At 29.4% G+C, this 26,764-nt stretch overlaps 1 protein-coding gene across 2 annotated transcripts in view; it reads left to right on the forward strand.

Moving 5' to 3' along the window:
• The window catches only part of Mfe2 (peroxisomal Multifunctional enzyme type 2), a 94,906-nt gene extending 74,913 nt beyond the window's left edge, over window positions 1-19,993 (forward strand). Inside the window, exons 8-12 of one of the 2 annotated variants that reach the window (XM_040725581.2) lie at window positions 3,196-3,432; window positions 15,633-16,159; window positions 16,488-16,917; window positions 16,970-17,410; window positions 19,689-19,993. In XM_040725581.2, coding sequence (XP_040581515.1) covers window positions 3,196-3,432; window positions 15,633-16,159; window positions 16,488-16,593 — 870 coding nt within the window. In that variant the 3' untranslated portion in view covers window positions 16,594-16,917; window positions 16,970-17,410; window positions 19,689-19,993. Of the gene's footprint in view, window positions 1-3,195; window positions 3,433-15,632; window positions 16,160-16,487; window positions 16,918-16,969; window positions 17,411-19,688 lie in introns of those variants that run through there. The other variant, XM_040725582.2, reaches the window with a different exon arrangement.
• Window positions 19,994-26,764: the final 6,771 nt, after the last annotated feature.

The raw sequence follows: 26,764 nt of genomic DNA on the forward strand, positions 1-26,764 counted from the left end.
CAAACATCATTTTTTCATCCAAATATAACAGAAAATCGATTTAACAGGTCACCCTAAATATGGTATACTTTTGTACATAGGGTAGAATAAAAATTTAGAAGACGTTTATATTTTTTGTGACCTTTGATGTTATTTGTATTACCTTAAAACAATACTTTATTAACTTAAAGTACAGGGTTTCCCCGTATAACGCAGTTTCAAGCACCGCGTATTTTGCATAACACAGTGTTTGGAATTATTCTGACTCTCCGTATACTGCCGTATATTCCCCACTTATTATTGCTAGTTAGTTAAAATTTATTACTGTTTACCGAAGACATACATGTGAAAAAAATATAAAAAATACGAAGGTAAAGAACACGACCACACGTTGGGCCATTTGTGCTACTACAATAGAGCCTGATTACTTGTTAGGCATTAAAATTGTATTCAACAATTCTCTTCATTTTCGAAAATTCCATTGGTTTTAGCACACGAACTTCTTTTTTTTCTTCTTGCATTATTTGATATGAGTGCAGGACATTTGATTTTTGTAGACACATTGCGCAAAAATATTTTTCAGATAATTCTGGAACAATTCATTAATAGTTCGATCGCAGGCCCTAAGTTTTAAATCTAATTTACTGTGAATGGTATATCCACATAGATTAAGTGCAGTTAATGAGGTGTGGTTCTGTTATTAAAGCTATCTGATATGTTCTAAGTTTAAGGTCTGAGTTTGCTGCTTTACCATATTGGGTATTGATGTAAAGTTCCAAAAATTTAATATTTGAAATTTGTTTTTCAAAACATTAATTTTTTTCAAAAAAAGTTCCAAAAACCAAGCCCCCCCCCAATATAACACTGCAGACGCCCCTTTGCAGAGTAATTCCGGCCCATATTCTTGCTAGATACAGAGTATAATTTTTTTACGTTTTGCTCCTCCCATAGCTGCTCGCAGCTGATCTAATGATTAATGTCATGAGAGCTGAGCTGTTTTTCTCAAACATTCTTTAAATTGTAAGGATTACAAGATTAAGTCTCAGTTTCTTTCATTTATACATTCCAGCTAGTCATATTATATACAGCTCTATTTATTATAGAATATCTCAACATAAGTTTATATAATGGGAGATATCCTTACCCATGACGCTTGAAGCAAATGTTATTTATGAATTAGTAAAAATTAAATTATTAAACAATCAAACAAAAAAACTAAAGTATTTTTAAATTAAATTTAAAAATATAAGTAACAAAAAGTTTTAAGAAAACAATCTAAAAAAAAAAAATAGACGAAAAGTTCAGCTAGTCGTAATCAAATGTTATAGATAAAATTACATTTTTGTCGAAATTGACTTAGAAATATTTATGCATAAAAAAACATTTGTAACAGCAGTTCATACAAACTTTTTAAATGTCATGATAGTTAGTTGTTTGAGTATAATCTTACGTATCAAAGTAAACATGAGCAATGTCGCATGCCTGAGAGATTAAAAAGGAGTTTATTCTTTAAATTTTATAAAAACTTGTCCTGTATGTTCTCAAAATGTTGTAGTTTTATTATAAAGATATAATTCGCTAATTTTGACCCGTTTTGAAAAATATTTATCGATAGCTCAACATTTTCGAAAATTGTTTTTGGGTTTTAATACCATTGATACGAAAAAAATATTTTTGTATCAACCTAATTTAATAATTATCATTATAATTTCAACAAAATTAAATCCCATAAAAATATGTGTGGCTGAGCTCTCTTAATCATTAATGTAGCCACCCTCAGCAGCAATGATGGCGTCCGGGTTGCGGCGAACGGCCTGGCACCCACTGCGGATGTAGTCCTCTCTCATGGTGTCCCAGTTCTGGCTGACAATGGCTTTCATGACTTTGAAATTTGGATGACAGACACTGAAAGCCTTCCCCTCAACATGCACCCAAAAAGTGTTGTCGAGAGGTTTGACATTAAGGTTGTAGGGGACCAAAAGTTTGTTTCATTATTGGTATAAAAGGAAGGCCTCTCCACTCTCACAAAGCTCTTTTCACCCACTTTTTTGATAGCTCTCTGAGCAGTTTGATGTGAAGCCCCGATATATCTTGTGTTGCGTCTTGACGAGGGAGAGACACAAACTTATTTATAGTAGGAGAGATTCAGGACGACCGAGAGACAAATGAGAAGAAGAAATGGCGTGGAGGAATAAGACTACACTTTTTATAAGAACATGTGTATTCTTTATAATACAAGACCATACTTTAATTTATTTACAAAATACACGACTATTTATACTATGTAAAATACAGTACTTTAATACATAAAAGAAAATACAAGAAAATAAGAACATGAAAGGAAATATGAAATACATAACATCTTGCATTGGCCTCATAGACTTGAGGAGATTGGGCTGGGCTATTTTATTTTACTCTTCTGGGTCCAGTTGGGCCTTTCTGATAGAGCCCTTCTTCCTTTCCTACGTTTTGAACTTGCTGATAGTGGTCCTAAAGACGCTCAACTGCTTGGAGTGTGGGAATGGAAATTCGCTTATCACATTCAAGTGTAATTTTTACACTTGTACGTAAAATAGAGAGCTCAGTTTTGTTTTGTTTGTTAATTAATTGTTTATGCTTTAATGTATCCAAATATGAATTAATTTCAACCTTCATTCATTATTGAATTAGTAAGTGTTCTGTTTTAAATGGACCACCCCGGTACCTGTTAAAAAGAGTAATAATTGTTATTTAAATAAGTAGTGGCTCTCTGCCGATCTCTTTTTTTTTTAGCGTATCAGAGACCAGCGATTTGACTGGTACATACAAAATTCTTACAAATACGTATATTTTTTGTAAAGAAGAATTAGTTCAAGTTAATTTTTTTTAAAAAGAAATGATCGACGAAGTTTTTTGAGGACGAGAGCAAAGAAGGACTCATTATATCTATTAATATTTTTACTATTACTAAGTATCAAAATGTAGCACAGCATAATAATAATAAGATAAATGAAAGCTATTTGAAGTAATTCTTATTTTACAGGCCCAAGATTTAAAAAAATTAAAAAATATACGCCACTGTACTAAGAGATGAACTTAATTACTTCAATAAAACTTACATATACATTAATTAATCATAATATATATATAATCTGTTTACTTCAGTTTTTAAAGCAATTTAGAAGTAAACAGATTTAGAATAGTTGGATGCATTTTACTAATGTACATGTACTTTAGTTAATAGGGAAGGGATATACTTCTAAAAAGTTTAGCTTCACCTATGGACCTCTTAATTCTATTCTTTATTCAATGGGGATTGGAGTATCTTTAGTGCAAGAAAATGGACTAATGTTTCTATACGAAGATCATCCAAAATTTTCAATACATCCAGGATTTGCTGTTATTCCAACCATGGAGTGTTTGAATGAAGTCATTTATGGGCATGTTCCAAATCTTCATATTGAGATAAATAATGTAAGTATAATTTAGTTGTTGGACATTTTGTTGAAATCAACTTTCCAGAGTAAGATTTAGTGGAAAAACAATTCGATAGTAGAATAATTGCAATAAAATTGAGGTTCTTATATTTTTTCAACTTACCTTTTTCAAAAAAGGCATTTACCAAAATTTAACACAATTGATTTTTATATCAGATGGGTATATAAAATATTACCTACCTGTAAAACCCCAGATCAAATGGAATCAATTTAAAAGGATCCGTATTTGAATAGTCTTTTTATGATAAAAAAGGGTTGCATTTTTTAATTCATTTCATCATGAAATACTTCTATTTATAAAATAAATCCAAGCTTCATTTGCTGTAAATATTTTGTTCACGCCTCTTTAGACAATCTTTATATCCATTAAATAATGCCTATAATTTGTATTCTATGAAAATGTCATCCTTAAAGATTTAGACATGTACATAGATTAATCAAGATTCGAATATATATTAAAATGGCACATCAATTATTGCAAAATAAGGATACTTATTTTTAAATACATGGTTAAATCTGAAGGAAATTAATATACCATAAATTATAATCTAATGTAGATATTTTTATTCATTTAATTTTTGTATTGGCAAAATTGCTTTCGGTAAATTGTTTGTAAATGGTTAATGGTACATATTCCAAAAATGATTATCAGCTTACTCTAATTGATATCAATGCATACTAAATGTTGCATAATTATCTATGGGTTTTATAATCAGACTAAATAAAGGATCGAAGGATAATCGTGATGATGTAAGAAAATATTTAAAATTAAATAAAAAGTATTTAATTTTGATACAATGAAAGATAACTAACAGACAATGTAACCACCATTGACATAAATGGTAAAAACTTTATTTATTGTTATCATGTAACATCCAACGTGTATTCAGGATGCAATATATGCTTATAAAATACTCCCTGAAGTAAGTCATATAAATATTTTTGATTTAAGAAACAATAATGTAGCCGTACCAATACGGCCTAGAGGAACGTAAATATATCTTAAGTTTATATAGCTATGATGGTCCATCCTTTGTATCTAGATTGTTTTGAATTGGCTTATCCAGTTAATATATGATAGTTCTTTGATTTGAGATCACATTTAGATTAAACTATTCAATAATTGCTTCTCAGCACGCGAACAAAGTCAAAAAAGTTTTGAAATTTCAAATATCATGAAACGTAAACATCCGTTCGTAAATTTGAGTATGTTAATTATTATTTACTATTTTATGATTGCTTCGAACTTTATTAATAGACTTTGGGCTACAATTTATTTTTAAAGAAATTTTCAAAAGAATAAATTATTTAACATAAAAAAGGCTCTAACATATTTCCACGTTCCTCAGAGTACGTCTGGCATGTCTCAGAGTAAACACACAAACATCAAATATTTGCATAAATAGAAAGCAAATGACTATAATTATCACAAAGTATATGAAAAAATGAACCGAGTGTCTTTCTTTGCTCCAAAAGGAATAATTTCACTATAAACACACTTTTATCCATGAAATTTAGGAAAAAATTCACTCTGAAGGAGATCCTAGATTTACATGAAGAAGAAGACATCGATGAACCTTTAGACTTAGTAACCTTTGGTCCAGATGAGGGGGATGAGGCAACTGATATTGATGATGAGAATGAGGAGAAAGCTGGTCCCATGGATATCAATGCTGGAGGGAGAAATATTATCAGTCAGCAATGTGAGGTTGTATCTCATACTCAGAAATGGGTCAATGATGAAGATGATAACGACAACTTCTGCGGGATTGAAGAATGAAATTCTGGAATAGTTAAGGCGCTAAACGATGTAAACGGGATTAACCTTCTAGTGATCACAAATATGAGAGTCCTCTATTTGCCCGAATCAAGAACACAAATGGAAAATATTCCAAAACTGTGAATCACATCGGCAGTAGGGTTCAACCATTATATTCGTCCAAGCTGTTTCTTGATCTCAGGGATACTCTTGCGAAAAAGGAATTGGTGTTTTTGTCACTTTCAGATGGACCAGACTTCAAGGACTCGACTGGCCAGGCAAATCTTCTTTGGTAAAAAAAAATGAAAGAGGTGATATGGAAAATGTTTTCATCGAAAAATATGTGAACATTACTGCCTTGAAGGATTCAGCAGGAATCTATAAAGTGTCAAATTTTGTAGGAACTAATCCTATTGGAACTGTTAGTCGGTATTGTACAGAAAAAAAAGAAGAAGAAATGCATTCCCTGACCTGATTCAATTATCAAATACACTTCATTTATGGGAGGAGTAAACTTGTTGGACCATAACATCCCTAACTATAAGATATCATTGCGAACAAAAAGATAGTACTGGGCCATATATAACTTGCTCTTCAATGCCCTGATGGCTTAGGCCGGGATACATTTTTGAACTGTTGGCAAGTTCAATAAGAATAAAAGGGAGGAGCAGATGAGCCAAATCGACTTTTTGAGGAAGTGTACGTCTGGAATGCTTGCCAATCATGTTGTAAGATCCAAAAACAGGACAACCATAAATACAAATGCAGTCATGAACCATAAAAGGTATGATCAGGGCAATCACTTGATATACTTCAAAGGTGACACAAAAAGTGTTTTCCTAATGTGCAAGGGGACCCAAATCGGACAAATGCGTAATTATTATCGATGCAGAAGATGCAGTGTGGGTATTCATCCACAATGCTTTGGATCTTATCATACTCGGCAAGAAAGACAATAAACTATATTTTCCTTTGCTGATTAGAGTATATCTAAAGTATTGAATATGTATTTCCTTTTATTCATTTTAAATAAAATGTTTTTTTTGTTTGGTGTATTTAAAAAAAGTACAATGTTTACGGGTTGTGCCCAAACGTTCCTTAATGAGCGTGTTTTCATAGCCCATCGGGGGGAGGGGGAGATCCAATTTAAGTCAAAATTAACCTTATTCAAGCTGATAAAAATATCATATGAAATTTTTGGGGGGAAAACAAATATGATAAGGGTACTGGGGCAGTAATGGCCAATGGGGTAATGAAATATTGCAGGTGTGTGCGTATAAAAAGAACACTGTTTCTGGTTTTTTTTATTAGTCTATTTTGCATATATTCATAATCAAGGTTGTGCCCAGTGTTGCCAGGCTATCTGATTTTCAGCTTGATTTAGCTGATTTTTGACTTGTCTAGCCAGAAAAAATATCATTTGCCTGATGGCTGGAAATCTTAGCCGATTTTTGTCTGACTTTGGGTCTACTAAAAGAAGACAGTCCTCCATTAGTTCATATTAGCTGTATATTTCATTCAGCAGAGTTGGTTGTTTCGCACGTACGTTCTGATACATTGCCCAGAAATCTATAATTTCTGGTTAGCAAAACCTATCACTGATTTGATAAATCTTCCTCAAGAAAGCAGGCTTACGTTAATTTATTTAAATTAATAAATGATAAACATGAACCTTTAAAAATTGTGTAACCTAGCCATACAAGATGGTTATCAATAGCTTCTGATATACAAAGAGTTTGTGACCATTGGATGGAGCTAAAAACTCATTTTTATTATACCAAATCAACCAAAAGTTGTTACACATCCGAAATGCTCCACTTTTATAAAGTGATGAATATAATCACGATTATGTGTTATTTTTGAAATCTGTGCTGAATGATGTCTAAAGATCCAACAATATTTTTGAGCTCAATGATAGTTATCCATCCAAATTGTTTAAAGACTTGACTCTTTTGGTAGGAAATTTGGTAAATAAGATGATACTTCCCACCAATCAAGCATCGGGTTAATCCTTGCACCTACAATCTGAAAAAATAAATTTTTCTTCAATTGTACTTTGGATATGAAGCTGAAAATTTTCTCTCTAATATAACTCATCACTTGTAGAGGATCGAGATAATAATCTCAGAGATCGATGCTCTCAAATTTGGATTAAGCTTATTAAAGTACTTAGAAATAGGCTTCCCGATATTGTGAAAGTATTAAAAACAATATTAATGTTTAGTGTTGGAAACAACTTGTGTGCCGTGAAAAAGTCCATAATATCCTTATTCAAATCTTTGGATATACCTTCAGAGGACATCACAAATATATAAATTCAATAGTCTAATACAGGGAACACTTATTTCAATGTTCCCTTTCTAATATAACCCTTGTTAAATGGCTAGCAACAAAATACATGTAGTAAAATTTTGGACGGAGGTAGACATATACATCTTTTGCCTCTACAATTATATCTCAATCTTTTGTTGTTTGGGATCGCTGTAATAAATTCATTGTAATTAATTGTAATGTAAAACAACCCAAAAAATATTGCTTTGCTCATATGGTACCCTGATCATTATTGCCAGATTAGTGTGTTCCGTTTCCGGTAATAGTTTCCATGAATATTCCCTCCACTACACTCTAAAACATCCAATCGAGTTTGCCTCATTCCAATGCTAAAATTGGAAGGGTATTCAGCCAAATTAATTTAATAAATACCAAGTTAAGGAATAAAATGAATCCTGAAACAGTAAATGCACTACTTTATATAAAATATGATAATAGATTTATATAATAAAAAAAAATATTTAGCAGATTTTTCAGCGGTTTTTTGATGAAACTTATTTTTAACCGATTTTAGAAGTACATCGAGCTGATTTTGCTTAAAGCACCTGTCAACACTAGTTGTTCCCAAGGTTATTGGTTGTTCCCTTGTCGGTTAAGTAGTTTTTGCGGCTCAAGCGGTTTCATTTATTGAACTGCTCGAAACGGAACCAACAAAATCAAACCGAGACCTATATTGATTATCAGCATCGTTTCTTGAGCTAATTTTCGTTTGTTGTATTTCTTAGTATATTCATAACCTTTTAATATTCCATCTACATAATTTTATGTACAAGAAAACTTTTATTGTATCACAAAACCTTTCCTTCAAACTGAAACAGACAAAAGTCCGAAATCATCAAGTTTTTCTTTGAAGTACTACGAGACTATTATTTTCATATTTTTTTAATCACAATTTTTAAGATAAATTCAGATTTACATCTACTATAATTTAATATAATATTCCATTATATTAATTATCATTTCAAATTTTTTGTGTACGGCTGTGGATTTTTTATTTCTAAAACATTTCTTAACAGATTCTAACAGATTTTAAAACATTTTTTTTGGAAATACAGTAAATTGCTATCATGCGTTAGAGTAGTGAGGAACGTGCCCTAAGGTGTCCCATAAAATTTAAATTAATTTTTCAAAAATGAATACCCTCCATTTTTTTTCTATTTAATCTCAGCTACTCAATTATGAAAACAAAATTTATCTAAGATAACGATAACAGGTGCCGATGAGAGCTTAAAGTCAATTTGATGACTTGATTGTTGGGTGGACCGGAAAACTTGCATTCAAATAAAGATTACACAAAAAGTACTTATCGTAATTTTTATGTTAACTCTGTTGTGTCTTGACGAGGGAGAGACACAAGCTTATTTATAATAGGAGAGATCCAGGATGACCGAGAGAAATGAGGAGAAGAAATGACGTGGAGGAATAAAGTTACACAGTTTATATGATCATGTGTCTTCTAACTATACTCTAATATATTTACAAAAGACGATACTATTTATAACACGTAAAACACAGTACTTATAATACATAGACGAAGAAGATAAAAACATGTAAGGAGATATTAAATACATAACAACTTATTTCACTATTAGTAAATATATGTATGTCTGCTGTGTAAAACTTTGGTATGACTAATTTAAAGTATCTCCAAGTAGTTCAATAAAACGTGTTTTAACTTTGCCTGGTCCACCTTACTATAAATATAAAGTGATCATGTTGAGTTTATTTTTCAGAATTGATAAATAAAAGTACTCTATTTTATATATTAGGATTATATATACTTAATAACGCAATAAATTGATTTTTTTTGATATATTTACTTTTAAATATTTTATTTTACATTCAAGATATATAGATATATCCTGAATGTAAAATAAAAAAAGAAAATCTTCTTGTGTTCATGAACGCAACGTAGTATAAAGTTCTTTTGTTCCTCATCCGCTATAATAAAACCATGGAATTCTTTGTTAAACTTTTGAAGCATATCTCAGTCGTAACATTAACTGCTCAAAGAATTTCCAATTTTTTTTGGGCTCCAATCCAAGCTGAATACTATTTCATAAAAATGGAGCTTCACGAAGAAAATAATTTTCAATTTTGAAACGGGAAAACAGCTTTTGACTGATTTTAAGTAACATATTTTTTTTTCTGAAATCAAATTTCATATAATGATAGACGAGTTGTTAATGAAACAATAAATAAAGTTATCACTAGATGTAATGTTCTACGAACACCCCCAACAGACGGAAGTAACAGGCTGGAGCAAAGCCAATAAGAACACCTTTGGATTGGGGGTACAATCGTACACTAAAACATATATTCTATAAGGGATTTAAAAGGATGTACATACATATAACTTTAAAATATATCAACTCGTAAAAACAAAAGGTACATTACTATCTATTTAAAACAAATCCCTACGTCATGATCTAAAAGTAAATAAAAGACAATACATAACACTAGATTTAAAAACATTCACACAACAAACTTAGAACCATCAAATGCTCCATTCGATGTAACATATCTTTTTTCCCATGCCCCGAGATATTTTCATTATTCAAGTTGACGACAATTTTTTCTTTAGCTTCTTGATGGACATCATCATTGAAGAATAAAAGGGGGCAGCTTCCTCAGTCAAATACCATGACTAAATTTCTTTTAGGCAGCTCATGATATTGTTTCGTCTATAACGCATAACGGTACTATAAAGACGACCAGTATTTGAAGTTGTGGTATCACAGCTCAGAGAACTTGCACATTTTCTTTGAGTTCCCTGTCTGGGATTGCTTTCCATATGTAAAGACAATCAGCCAACTTTTTTCTTTCATCTTCCAGTTATTCAAAGCAGTCAGCAATTTTCCATCCCAAAGTATAGCTACAACATCTGGTACTTTGTCTTTAAAATGAAATTTTATGGAGTTCCCCAATTTTTTCTTCGATCACTCCATATCCTTTGGATAGAAGACTTACAAATAGAAAATTCATGAATATTCAACCCCAATCTATCAATAGTTGCTTCAAGAGTAGGGTGGACCGGAGAAAGTTGAAACACGTCATCTGAATTACTTGGAGATACTTCAAATTAAACAGACCAAAGTCTTACACAGCAGACATATATCTATATACTAATAGTCAAACGAGTTAAAATACATGTGTGCTAAATATTTTTTGAGTAATCTTTATTTGAATTCAAATTTTCCGGTCCACCATACAATCAAGTCATAGAATTGACTTTAAGCTCTCGTCGGCACCTGTTATAGTTGTCTTAGAATATATTTTTTTTTCATATTTGAGTAGCTGATATCAAATAGGAAAAAAATGGGGGTATGCATTTAAAAATTTGAGAAAATTATTTTATGTTATATGTCTTGGGACACCCTAACGTGCCCGTTCCTTCAAAAATAAATATTACCAAAAGTGGGATGACAAACTACTTTATAAAATAATTAAACTAACTGCAGTTGAACTCTTGGGTTTTTATTTTGGGATTTATCAAAATAAGTTAACTGCTTCAATTTCTAATACATAAAATACGAACCTTTAAATTTATTATCATATTTTCAGTAAAATAAAATTTTTTATTGTATATTCATTATAAAACAAAAATAAAATTTTTCCAATTCATAACATTTGTTTAATTGAGTTTTTGGGAAAGGAAGTAATATTGTCCCACCCTGTATATGTAGTGCGTCAACATAAAATAGTTATCACTTGAGTCAATTATAGGCCTTGTATTCAAATTTGTGTGATGAGTTATGTTCACTCGTAATTGAGTGAGTGTTATGTCTTGACGAAGTTGAAAGACACAAATTATTCAATACCAGGAATCCAGGACGACCGAGAGAAACGAGTAAAAGAGACGCGGTGGAATAAGACAAGGATTGTTTAATAGGAACACGTATATTCTTATTAATATTTAATACACTACTCTGATATATATATATATAATACACGGCTATTTATATTGATAAAAGGTAAAGACTGTACTTACATACACATAAGCTAATAATAAGAGAATAAGAGGGAAGGAAAGGAGACAGGAATATATTACAATTTGTAAGGTAGTGATTCTGTAAATAAATATATATTTATGGCAGCACTAGGTTGGGATTAGAGTAACATTTAAAGCAATGATGTAAATCCGGTGTGTTCCTTAGGTAGTCCTGTTAATTTGTAATTGGTAGTATAAAGAAGGAATTTTATTTTCCTTAGCCGTTGTCATTATTATTTAATTCCTGAGTAATAAACATCCTTTCCTAAATATATTCAATTATATTCAAAACCTGATTGAACGTTCGTGTGCGCTCATAAGAGACGGAGCGTAACCCTGAGTATTTATTGCGGAGTTATAATTGTAAGTCCTTGTTGTACTCAGAGTAGAGTGTGGGATCGATATCCGATTAATTATAGCAAATGTCATTGTTTATGTCCTTTTTTTCCTTCCTCTCTTGCCACAGCTGATTGTAACTGATCTAATGAAACGTCTTGATCATTATTCCTTTCTCCTCCAAAAAATTCTTCAAATTGTCCGGGTTACCATGTTAATTTTGGATTTTTTTTAACTTACTGGCATTGGAGACTAGATTTAAGTCGGTGTGGAATGTGACTCCTATGTATTGACAATAAAATAAATATAATATATTATACTAAAGATAATTACAGTTTACTTATATTAAATTATCCACGTTCTGTCCAAATGGTAAAGAAGGGAAGTATACCAGTCATATGTACTCTAACATTTGGTCCTTCGAGCCAGATGTATTTGTAAGTGAATGCAGACATCGATCATAGTAACGGTTATTCCTGGACAATGGGCATATTATTAAATACTTTTAAAACTGTACGGAAAAATTCAAGTCATCGAAGCTGTCAACACAACCTTTTCTATTTATTTATTATATTTCTATTGATATGTTAATTATGGCTATTCATACTAACTAAGAATTACTTGGCTTTGCTAGAGCTAAGGAGGAAGAGGGAAATCATATTGAAAATGGTCAAATTAATTGAGAAAATTAAAAAAATATTCAGAAAATACTTGTATATACTAATAATTATAATATGAATGTTTCGTTGTTGTCAGAAAAAATCCTGATAATTCTATTTCTCTTGGATTCTTAACAATATATCAATCCCGTTAAGAAGATAATATACAAAGTCTCATAGACATCATCCAACTCCGCCCCCCCAAATAAATACTCTTATTATTTATTGCCTCTTGTAACCTTAGTTGTATTATTATGAATATAAAAAAAATAATGTACTGTAAACTTGAAATAACATACCAACATATATGCATATAAAAAATTGTCTAGATGATAAGTACATTTTTTATTTTATAAAAAAAATTCTCAAATCGAAAAAGAAAATTGCAAAAACTATTTTGCATTAATTTTGCAAAAAAAAAATAGTTAATAACATTTACTGGAATTGTAAAAGCAGCAAATACCTACCAATATTTTTGCGTATTTGCAAACACAAAAACGTTATGCAAAATAATTTTGTCTAAAAAATAACACTCGATAAATGGGTTAATTTTGCAAATATTACAAAATTATGTTATAAAAAGTTCTGGAAATTGAAGATACTACGTAGTGCCTCAACCTGAGGATTTTTTTTTGCTCAAAAAGCATCGTCTTGTGGCATTTTTTCTTAAAAAACAGAACATTGACGTTTGATGAAAAAATAAAAAAAGAGAGAGAAAAAATTTCAAAAATTGAAAAATTATTCAGAAAATGGCAGATATTTCAGTTAAACATCAATTTTTATTTGGCAAATTTATATGCAAACGAATTTCCAGACAAATTTCTACAAACTTTAGTGCATTTACTAATCCCATATTCCATTGGAAGATCATTTTTTTGCATCTGAAATGAACAAAATTGCAATTTTCACCAATTTCTTTTTTAGATCATAACTTTTTTGATTTTGAATAAATTTCGAAAACGCTGTAATTCCTATAATTGTGTTCGAACCCCCCTGGGGAGTAGAGTAAAACAACCGTGATAACATATAGAACATAAAATTGATCTACAAAATTAATAAAATGTGAATACAAGGTAGTAACAATGAATATTATCCGGTTGATAGGATAGAAGTACGTTATATCGAGATTGTATTATTGTACTCAATTATTGGTCCCTTTATATTTTATTCAATAATGAGTATACAATTTCTCTCAAATACAAATAGACTACAAATAATATTTTCTTTCGTTAACTATTTAAACCATAAGTACTTGAAGGTCATGGCACACATTTGTCTCTGTTTTTAAAAAGTTTAAGGGACAAAAAAACTATTGGAAATATGGTTTTGATCACTTCACATCAATCTAATAACGATGTGCGTGATTCCTACAACATATATTTGATGATTGCTAGATTTGGCAAGGCTGACACGATTGGCAGTAAGAGAGATTATGTACACAAGCACATTATGCAGATTTTGATCCACAATTAAAATTATGAGACTAACAAGAACATACAATTATAACTCTGCAACAAATCCTCAGGGGTTCGCTCCATCTTTTATGAGCACACAAGAACGAACAATCAGTTTTTGAATATTATTGAATCTATTTAGGAAATGATGTTCCCTACTCAGGAATTAAATAATAATGACAACTGCCAAAGAAAAGAACATTCCTTTTTACATTATCAATTACAAATTAACGGGCCAACAAAAAACACACAGGATTTACTTCATTGTTGACAGGTATATTATTATTGTAAATAAAAGTGGATTGTAGTGAATTTATTCAAAATTAATAACAATATTATACAATACAAATAGACAAGCAAAAATTTTTCAAAGGTTGCAGAATATAATCAATATTCCTCATGAAATGAATCATTATTATAATCCCTACATATTTAGAAGTATATAATTGTAATAAGTGTAAGTTGTAGTAAATTAATCAAATATCAAATATATTATAAGGTGAGACAATTAATATAAAATAAAAATATAAACTTAAATCAATGGAGCGCATAAATAAATATATATTTGCATTACACCATTATTTACAATTGATAAATATGAAAATGGTTTTAATGCTTAGTGTCATATTAATATGCTTTACAATTGTCAAGGAACATAACCTATTATTTATAGGCAATGAATACTTAAATAATTGTTCGTATATATAGTTTTGTTACATCGTAAGCATTTAGTGTAGTCTATAATTTAAAAATAATGACAAGTGATTTAGTAATTCAGAAAATTACTTCCTACTCACTAACTTTTAAGATATGTTAAACGAAATTCATATTTTCCAATATAAAAGATCACCGATAGCTTATTATCATAATTATCACGTAAGAGTTTCTATGAATTATTTATGCAAATATGGAGGTAATAGGAAAGTTGAAAATGTTTTGCAGCTTTGCTGATAAAGATATCTAGAAAAGAGGACCACATTAAATTTATCCTCCAGGATCTTCTTCTGCTTTTTTCCAATGAAAGAAGAGAATCAGAAGTAATAATGGAATCTGAAGCCAGGATGAAGTGTTTAGAATTACAAAAATAACACAGCCTTATAAATGGACTCAGTTGCATAGATATGAGTTGTTTGTTTGTCATGTAGATCAATGAAATTTAAAGACTCAAATTTACAATATTTTACTATAGTAAAAAAATGAAATATATGCATAAAAAACCTTAAATATAGTCTGCCGGGAAATAATAAAATATCTACATAAATCACTTCTCTTCTAGCTCTTTATTTGACATTTACAGGAGCTGCTTCTCAAAGTTGTCGTCTCTCAGCCTCTGTCTAGTCCTCCGTAGGATCTGTTTGATCGGATTGCCTTTTTTTTTTTGGCTATTTCTGTTGCTATATAGCGATATGAAGATAAGGACCGATTGCAATCAGCGATATAATATCGCAATATCATAATTGATCGCCGATCAGAAAAAAATTACGATCAACAAGCCTGTTAATTAGTAAAAAAACTGTTTTACGTTTTTCTATAATATCATGTAAAATATGATAATTATTACTTTTTTTTTAAAGTCTCAAATTATAATTACAGTTTTACGTTTTTGGTTTTTATCATAAATATAATTTTTAAATCTCTCTATTTTAGGTACTTCATGGGGAACAATATACAGAGATTCTATCTTCTATTCCCCATTCTGGAACACTTGAATCTCAATTTAAAATAATTGACATACTGGATAAAGGAAAGACTGGTGCTATAATACTCATCCATGTTGATACCTTTTGCAAATATAGTGGGAAACATCTAATTAAAAATCAATTTTCTCTCCTTGTTTTGGGCAAAGGTGGCTTTGGAGGATCACGAAAGTCCCCTTTTAGTATTGAAATACTTCTTACTAAACCTGAAAATATAGAGCCTGATCATGTAGTTGATTTCAAAACATCATTTGATCAAGCAGCACTTTATAGATTAAATGGGGATAGGAATCCTTTGCATATTGATCCTTCCCAATCTGCCTTAATTGGATTCAATACACCAATTCTTCATGGATTATGTACACAAGGAATTGTTTTAACTGGTGTGATGAATACATTTGGGAACGGAAAGTCGGAAAGTATATCATCGATCAAAGCTAGATTTTCAAAACCGGTGATTCCTGGACAAACGATTAGGTGATTATTTATTTCCATTAAATTTATTGCAAGATATAATCAATATATGATTAATTTATTATAACAATAAAAAAAATACAAAATTCCAGATAAATACGATTTCATAACTTACTACTCAAATAATTAATACTATATTAATTATAAATTAGTAATAAAATCATGTAGCTTTTAAAAAAAAAAAAAAAAAAAAAAAAAAAAAAAGATAAAATTACTCAGAATATAAAAAAATAACTACGTAATTAATATATAAATTGTTTCTTTAAAAAAATACCAAATAACGGAAATATTTATTCTTATTTATTTACGCAACCTCTTTTTTATTATGCAGAACAAAATTGTGGAGATCCTTGAATGATACACATATTATAATATTCTCATGCATTGTTCAAGAAACTGGAGAAGAATGCTCCTTGGGATGGGTTTGTCTGAACTAATTACAAATTGATTAAATAAATTAAAAAATTAAGATATAATTGTAATATAGAACCCTTTAAAAATACTACCTGTTGTTTCTTTGTAAAAATTTAGAAGGAGGTTTATATTTGTTGAATAGGGATTTTTAAGGTATAGTTACTCATACTAACATCACAGGTAAAAAAAATAATAATAGCATTATATTTTATAAATATAATGTATAAAATATATAGTTAAACGTTACATTTCTTGAAATGAAATTATGAAGAAACATATTTGCAATCACCTCGCCCAACAATTAATCCAAAAATATATATCAACTATTGCTTTGTTCAGTCTTATTTGTAAGTATTTCACACCAAATCATTGATAAGTATGTAATTCATTTATTTTTAGATGATAGTTCATATGCCTGTAAATTTGAGGGCCTGATAGCCTCATGCCACAAAAATGTTGGAGGTATTCCGCTTCAGATCTCAGCTAGAATTAATCACTGCCATTCTCCACTGGATATTTCTTTCCTAATAAAAAGTCCACGACACTACCGCTTAGGAGATCGTAATGAACCTTTGTATTGGGAACATACCTATGTAACTACAAATCATGAAGAATCAAGGGAAATCCCGGGATTCGACAAGCGCATTTTTTTCTGTCTACATGCAGAGGAGAAAAAAGAGGATATTTTTAAGGGGCCCACAATTGAACTTGTTGCCTATTTTCGAATGGATGAAGAAAAAAGTGAATCTATTGATCTTATTAGAGATAATGTGACAATTTTTAATAGTGATGAGTGTTTATACGCTGGAGAGGATAACCATATTACAAAAATAGCAATTAGTACGTTATAGTTTATCTTAATTTTTTGATTATGAGGGTTGTGGTGTTGATTTAAATGAAACAGGCTATAATCTTAAAATAATTGACTCGGGGACTTTAACAACGTAGGCTTAAGAAACAAATTAGAGTAAAGCAGACCTACAAAAAAGTTAAATACATAATTCACGAATTTTGTTTTTTAATATTTCGAGAAGTCGCAAGTCCTAAAATATTGTTACTCCCTATATTAGTAATAATGTGATACTGGAGTACTGACACATTTAAAACTGTACTTTACTTTTTTGTATGTAGTATACAAATCAATAAATTTGTTATTAGTCAAAAAATTATCAAACAATATAAAAACACCGATACAAATGTTGGTAGCGGTATGAAAATATTAGTATAGCGACAATACTATCCTAAAGTAATTGATATTCAATCCATTTTTTCACAAAATATATGCTAATGTTCTTTTAGCACTCTTATGGAAACCTCTCCAACAGCTTCATATTTGTAAAATCTGGTCCAAATCATATCTATAATCATTCAATTATAATTGCCAATTTGATTATTCATTGTCATTTTTAGTTGGGTTGTCATAATGACCATCGATTCACAAAGTAATATGTATCTAGATCTCAATTTAATGAATTATTTTTCTTGCTTACTTTGACTCCATTATTTTTAATGAATCTTAAAGATTCATTTTTAAAATTGAGGCATATTTATTATCTATCTGGATTCGATAAAATGATAAACAGGCATCCTTATTTACTTTCCTGCTTCGAAGTTTCAATGTATATAATTATCAGAGGTTCCTGACAAAATGAGTCGTATTCAGATTATGCAATATTTTAACACGTTGGTGTAATCATTATTGTATCATAGAATTATCAATTTAATAGCAATAATACACCTCTACCAGTCTAAATTAAGTCATTTGATTATGAATGACATTCATGGGGTTGAACTTATCATGTGCAACCAGGGCGTCCACAGGATTATATTTTAGGGAGGATACTTTTTGAATTTTTTTCAAAAATCCATAGCTATTCACCAAAAAGGATAAAAATGAAATTGCAAATATTGAATTTTTTGAAAAAAAGTATCAAAAATCTACATTTGTTCACAAAAAATTAAACATTTTGGAAAATAATTTCAAAAATTATATTTTTGAAAAAAAAATTTAATTAAAAATATTAAATTTTTTGAAATTTTTTTTCAAAAATCTATAGGGATCGACAAAAAAAAATTGTGAAAAAAAAAATGAAACATTTATTTTTTTGGAAATTTTCTAGGCAAGTTTTTTTTTCAAAATTACATTATAAATATTAAATGTGACGAATAAAAAATGAATTATGAAATAATTGGAATTTTTTTAAAATCTATAGCTATTAACAGAAAATTAAATATTTCGGAAAAAAAGTACTGAATTTTTTGTAAACTTGGATATTTGAGGGGGGAGATACAGGCCCTCTAGCCCACTACCAATGGACGCCCCTGGTAACAAATATTATAATAAAATAGACGGGTGGCGAGTTGCAACAAGTCCTTTTTTTTAAAACATCAAAAAAGCTAAAGCTCCAAAATTTACTTTAAAGTTGTATTATATAATGCAGATTATTGTTAGAAAAATGTCATGGTGGTCAAATATTCTTCAACATTTGGGATAAAAATTGATTTAAAAGGGTAAAAGTAATTTCTGGAGGATCATTATTCTAACAATAATTCAGTCCACTTTTAATAGTTTTACTTTTAACTTATTTGTTCTTTTGCTATGAGATAACACAATTTTATCAAAAGTCGAAACTTAGTCATTTAGGGAACATTTGAGATATTATATTGATCGGAACACAGGGATTAGCAAGTTCATAAATTTTCTTCGTATACTCGTAATTTATTCTTTTGTATTATTTTATACATTCACGCTTTACAACTAGCCCGTTTGTTGGCCAAAATATGGTCATAACGAGGCTTGTATAAATGAATGTATAATATTACATCTTAATCTGCTATAACAAATTGAAATTTAATAATGAACCACCTTAAAGGGTTTAATTATTTATTCTTAAAACTAATATAATTTAGTCATATTTCCTTTATTTTTATCTAAATTTCGATTTTTTCATTTGTTGCAAAATTTTCTTGATAGAATAAGAATTTACATTCGAATGTTATATATTGCGAGTTCCCTTTAGTTCTACAATGATATGCATTTAAATCATCGCTTCTTAATTGCTTTTCATATTTCCAAATTCATAGATTTATTAGATTCGTAAATATTTTTTCATTTCAGCTATGTCTGTGATTGTGATAATTTTATTTCTAAGCTGTGTTTCTGCATGTGTATTCCATAAACATCGGAAACTGAAGCAACAACGAATGAAGGACGAAGATAGACAAAATCTTGTAAAAAACATGGTCCCTCAATCAAAATCTAGATTCAAATCAAAGAAAATAAAGAGATCGGCATCATCAGGAACGGAAAATATTAAATACGTTGTTCCAAAGGACAAATCAACAGATGAGTTGCACGAACTTCAAATTTATGTTTCTACAACAACTGGCTTAGAAAAAATTGATTTTTCTTCAAGACCTGGGTATTGATTTTTCAAGTATTATTTATTGTTTATTAAACAATTGAATTGATCCTTATTTGACTTAATTTGATATGAGCATCAATATTTTTTAATGCCATATGTGTACACGTACTTATAGTCCAATAATTCATAGACATATTTAGGTCAATTATTTACTTTTTTATTTATTGTTCTTGGATAAATTGAGATATCTAAGAGTATTTAATATAACTTAGAATCTACATATAATTATTAGAACCTGATATATGTGAAAGTTTCATTTTGACAATAATTGTTTTCTATTTTTATTGGAATTTGCAACACAATCAAAGATTTAATAACAATAGTTTGTTGAAAGAAATTAATGATAATCCGTTAAAGAATACAAATGTCTGAAACAGGCTCAATTTTGAGAAAAAGTTATTCATTTTGGCTTTTGTATTGACGAGCCACATATGTAGACATAAAATTATGGAAAATGATTGTCAAATACTTAATATTTACAAAAATAATTACTGGATTACATCACCTTTTTTAAATGATATGTATATTTCCAAATGTAAGGATATGTAAAGTTACATAATTTGTAATACATACAAATTGTAGCATTTAATACAACTATTACTTAATTTTATAGGAAAAAGATGGAGTCTGATGTCGTTCAAGAAGAAAACGAAGAAAAAGCATAGTACCCATTTTTTCATTCAAGATACTTATTTCTATTGTTAAGCTCATGACACTCTTTAGTCCTGCATAGTTCCTTATTTTTATGTTATTTGATTTTTAAAACAAGATATACAGATTTACGTACCTATATAAATATATATAGTCATTTTATAACCTGTGTTAGTATGTATACAAATACATTGTGCATCTGATCTCAACACATTAAAACAAGTTATTATTAAAATATTTTTATATTTACTATAAAGTATAGAAAAATGAGTTTTAAAAAATATAAAATAATATTTTCGTATATTTCAGGTCGAAACAGTCTAAATTAGACCTTCAGGCTAACAATTAATTTACCCTTTTGATTTTGATTTCTTTTTGAAACCAAGGATCATTTTGAAAGGAACAACTTACCCTTGTATATACTATACCTATTTATATAGTAGGATATTTTTCTTTTAGGTATTTTCATTTTAGAATTATCATTTCACATTATTGAGTAACCTTGACTTGACTTTGTTCCATACTAATGATAGTATTTTTCACTATAATGACTTTGGAAAATAAATTGTAAAACTCTTATATATAAGCTATATATTTTTTTTTTCAAAAAAAACTTTTTGTACCAATTGCTTAAGTGACCTATAATTATTATTATAAGTAATTACTCGTAAAGGTGTTTTTTATGATATATTATTGAAAAAAAACCAGATATTAAACAAATGAAATTACAATAAGGTCTTTCAAACAGCCATTATCGATATATGTATACTTTAAAAAACAATACTCCTTTAAATCCAGGCTTCACTATATCTACCTCGTTTTCATTTCAAGACTTTCAAATAAAATGCATCATGTACATGCTAAAAAGTTCGTGGCACTGATAATCACGAAAAATACGTATTTAAATAGTCTGGTATATTCAATAAATCTATTATTCAGACTATTTGGGGGTATTTCTGTAGTTGGAAAAATATTCTACGAGGTTACTTATGAATTATGTTGTAAAACAACGCTTATATAAATTTAATCAATTGGAAAAAATGGTTATTCCATGACAAAACAACCGGAAGAGTTAATCACATGTTTAAATATTTGCTAATGCACGTTGAAAATTGGAGATATACTCATTTATGAATTGATATATATATATATGGGCTCTAAAAGTTATCAAAATACAATATAATTTGTATCCAATTATGTTCAAAATTTGTATGTACATTAATTAAAAAATATAAACATTACAATTTAGTACTTAATGCATGTTAAATGGAGTATTTAAGATACATCACCCTTAAAAAAAAGCGTGAAAAACTTTTTAACACACATTTTATAAGGTCAATTTAAACTATGTGCCGGAGAAAAAAAAGAAGTTTATTTTCTTGAATATTACATACTTAGCTTCACTAAAGTAAACTTATCAGTTTGTTAATTTAGCAAGTTTATCGATTGTTCAAATGTAAAGGAAAGGTCATATTATAAAACACAATAACAAAAAATATTGTAGTATTTTAGGAATTATATTTGGCACATTTTTTTTTTAATATTTAATATATTAATTATTAAGACTTTTTAATATTAAATGAAGAATATGCTTTATTCAACTTTACAAACTTGAAACCCTCAAATATATGGCTTTAATAAAGTAAATAACATGAAAATTTTATATTTTTTATACTGATATATGTTATTACAAAATTGGTTCATTGTAAGATATTTATATGTACAAATAATCTCCACCCAACGTTGGAACGTTTAATGACCAGAGCAAATTTTTATAGATACATGAATAAATATCCCCCTGGTTCAATTCTTTCTCCTGATTTTTTACCTAAGTGTTGCTGAGTTTGTGTAGTTAAAGAAAATGAACTTTTTTTTTTTTTGGTGTTGCGTTACATACTATAATTGGTATTTAAAATTTGGTTTATAAATTACTACAAGGTATTTTTGAGGGACCATGAATACAAAAATGCTTCCTTGAATATGTAAAAAATTTACATTCTTGAAATTAATGTTTTTATAAATCTACACACGAATTTTATAATAATTGGATAAAAATTGTGAGAATTGTTGATGTTGAAGTGAGAGTCGAGTCAATTTTGATGTCTTTTGATTAAGAAAATGTTTTCTATTTTATTAACTTTAGACACTTATATCTGTAGAACTAAGGAGGAAATTAGTTTTCTTCAGTATTTTACAGGCTTGTGGATAGTACTTACGAAAAGTTCAAGAAATCAAAGATTATATTTTTCCCCCTTTTAAAATATGATTTGAAGAGTTGATCAAGCAAAGACGAGAACGCTATTCGTGAACGAGGCACAAGGAGGGGTCTGAGTGGACGCTTCTTGAAGGCTCTTATTGACCATGAAAGTTTCTAGTACTTTACATTAACTCGAACATTAAACTTGACCAGTTCAATAATTCTGCTTGATGGGGCCAAGGTTCATCCTTTGACCCTCAATGTTAGCAAATGGGATACTAAAAATTATAAATTCTGCTTTTGTCTGATGCTAGGGCACAGTATAGCTTCCCAATCATTAGTGATTATAATTGCAATGTTGCTGGAAGTTATTTTCATCGAAGAGATCTGAATAACTGTAGTAATTGAGAAATATGATTTTTTCCGTACAATGAACGAGAGTTGTGACTCTTTCGACGTGTGATGTGACTAAGATAGTGAGATATCGTTCGATATTTACATACTATTTTTTGGTTTTGGTTCTCTTTTAAATAAAATACGCGACAGCGAAACGACCTTTTAGCCTAGAATGCCAAAAATCGACTTCCTCTAAAACAACATAGTGTTGAACGAGGACGCTATATACCTATTATTCAAAAGAACAATAATTACAAAGTTATTTCTCGAAATGACCTCCCTTTGCTGCCACCATGACATCGAGCATGGACCAAAGGGCTTTGTACACCTTCACGTCATGTCCCTAAGACATGGCCGCCCACTGCCTCTTACCATGATTTCTTTAGCGCGTCAACACTGGGATTGGGAGACGGCACAGACCCAGATACCAGAGTCGAAAGGGATTAATGTCTGGGGACAAGGAAGGCCACAAATCGTGTTTCCAGAAATTTTAAAAATTATTCATGAGCCATTGCTGCATGTTCTTGGGCCTTGTGCCTCGAGGAGAAGTCCCACTGGAACACATAGTTTCCCAATGGATAGTTTGACCTAGGGAAAGACATACTCCTTTTAGGACGTAATGGTACTCTTTGGTCCCAATTTTTAGGTCATTCGTGAATTAAATCGGCTATACTTTGCCTTTTGGCTTCTATCTTGACAATGAATGAACCAATTCTACTCAGGTGTAGCTCATTTGAGTGCTAATATTATTGTGTTAGAAAATCTTGAAACTGTGTTGTTTAACGAGGTCTTTCCTTTTTACAATAACCTTGATTTACATAATCAGCTCCTCTAGCGTCTTCAATATGAGCCCATGTTAATCCCGGTATAATTTTTCAAAACCTCAATATTTTACTATCGTATAGTGATTATGGTACTTCTTTATGATTGGAACGCGGAGCGGAAATTTGGCTGAACGCACAAGACTGAACGATTTGTTTTTTGAAAAGAACGTTAAAATAGCGGAACGCTTACAAGTCTGGTATTTTCATACCTAAGTACTATCTACATCGTTTAAAATATCATCGTGTTAATATTTATATAATTGATATTTTTTTCCCCTAGTTCCAGTTGACAAATTGTTTTTCCTTTTCATAATTTTGTAAGGCAAAAAAACAATCATTTTGGAGGGTCTACCAAAAATGTGGATCTGCTACCACGAGGTTTCTAACTCTGATATGAATAGATAAATTCTTAAAAGTACCATTTAAAAAAAAAAGATTTTTTTCCCCATCAATTTTACATTAAGTAATTGGCGATTGAAGTAATAAATCTGTTTAATATTTGTGCAAATTAGGGACAGTCGGTAGTGGAGGCAGAAAATAACCTTAAAATGCACTCCAACATTCAAGAATAAGATTAATATCCATTGAGAAACCATCTTAGAAGACTTTAATTTCAGAGAAGTCTGCTGAAAAGTCGAGAATTGATAAGACATAATTCTTCTTGTAAAAAGGATTACTTTTAGTAAATACACCATCCTTGTAATTAGCTTTATTTCCAATAATATCAGTTTACTGTAATTGGACTAATCATAAAAGAGGCACATATTTGGCAACCCTCAAGAATATTTATTCAATTTAATAAGGAATATTTCGATTACTAATGTTTTTGTCTAATATATCTATGAAAACTATCTATTAATGAATAATTTGTTATATGCATTCGTATCCATATAAGAATAACACCTTGGTTTGAACAAAATATTGTTCTTATCCGATGTGCATCTAAAATTTGATTTTGAAAAAAAAAAAAAAAATATGCACAATGCACATATTTAAGTAAACATTTTTTTATATTTAGCTCATTATTATTTTTATATTTATTTATTCCTTAAAATATTGTCATATATATATTTTTTGCAAATAAAGTATGTTATAAGATTATTATTCCTGTTTCACCCTACAGTATAGTATTGGAATTCATGTTCAGGCTATCTTAACTGTTACAAAAAAAAAAGTTTGAACAGTTTTTTTTGTATATCCATATAAGTAATGTATTTCTTAATAAAAATAATTTAAGAACTGATGAACAGTAGGACAAGAAGTTATTTTTTTCTAAGTCATTTATTGGTAAAAAAAATAGGTTTTTGAAAAAGTTGTTCCAAAACACATATTACATCCATATTGCTGCTATTTACCGGTTGGTCAATTGAAATCTGAACAATTATTAATTCAATAACTAATGAAGGTTGAGTGATTGTCCAAATTAAAGCTTCAATTCCTATGCCTTTTAAATTATCTTTTTACAAATGTTGGTTATATTCCTTACCATTTGCATTTTCCACTAGTAAAAAGGATATTCATAGACATGCAAAAATTGTCTATTGGGATTGAATATGTTCTATAGAGTGGCAACTTTTTGCCTCTGCTTCGGGTTTCTTCCAGGGAGGCAAATAATTTTATTCCGTCTTCCCTGGAAGAGATGTGAAGCCGGGTCAAAAATATGTCAATATCGGCATGTTAAAAAAAAATACATAAATAAAAATGAAAGATTTGGGTTGAATTAATTTATTTAGATATTAATTTTTAAAAATAGACATAAATAAATGTCTGGTAGCGTTTATCTTATGCTAGATGTCAATTCATAAATACATTATATGTATTTATAAAATAACCCTCAAAAGTTAATTATTAAGCCTTTAAATGCCATTTCATTAAGTACGAGTAGTTAAATGACCATGAATTAGGATATAAAAGTTTTTTTCACTCCATTTTATAAAAAAAAAAATATTTAATTAAATTAAGCCCAGTAATAAATATAACAAATTACCATAATAAGGAACATGTGACGTGGATATTGCACTTTATGTAATGGGAAATCCAACCTTGTAAATTTTGGATGTTAATTATTAATTGTGAATCATGTAACAAATAGGGTTTTGTGTTAAAATATTATCTTTTATTTATAACTTTATAGCATTATGAAAAATAATCGTATTTTATACTTCTTATTGGATTCATTTCTTTTTCTTTGAAGAAAAGTAAAGTAAGCCTTATCTACGAAGGCTGTCAAAGAAGTACCCGGGCCGACAGCTTAAATAATAATAATTGTATTAGAAAGTACAGAAATTATAAAAAAATATTTTTCAATTAGGTTTAGCAATTGTTTTGCAGTCATTAATACTGACCGTTGTCAGTGAATTTGTAAAAATTAGTCATTGTTATATTATAAAATCCTTTTATTTAAAAAGCCTCAGAATAAACAATATAAAACTTGAACTGGATTCGACTCTGAGTGAGTCTGCTCCTTCGTTTATAAATGTAAAAATCTGGTTGACTGAGTTTATACGAGGCTGTATACTTATGAAATTTTGCATTCATCGTAGTAATTTAGTAAATGAGGTTACTATAGAAATTGCTAATAAAATCTCAGATGTACTCTTGGATCATTGAGAAAGTAAAGAAACAAGCAATGTAGTTTTTTTTATTTTTAAAACAGTATTCTAATTTATGAACTCATATTAAAACATGGTTTGTATTTTAG

The sequence above is a fragment of the Lepeophtheirus salmonis genome, chromosome 14, assembly GCF_016086655.4.
Source record: "Lepeophtheirus salmonis chromosome 14, UVic_Lsal_1.4, whole genome shotgun sequence".
NCBI classification, from domain to species: Eukaryota; Metazoa; Arthropoda; class Copepoda; order Siphonostomatoida; family Caligidae; genus Lepeophtheirus; species Lepeophtheirus salmonis.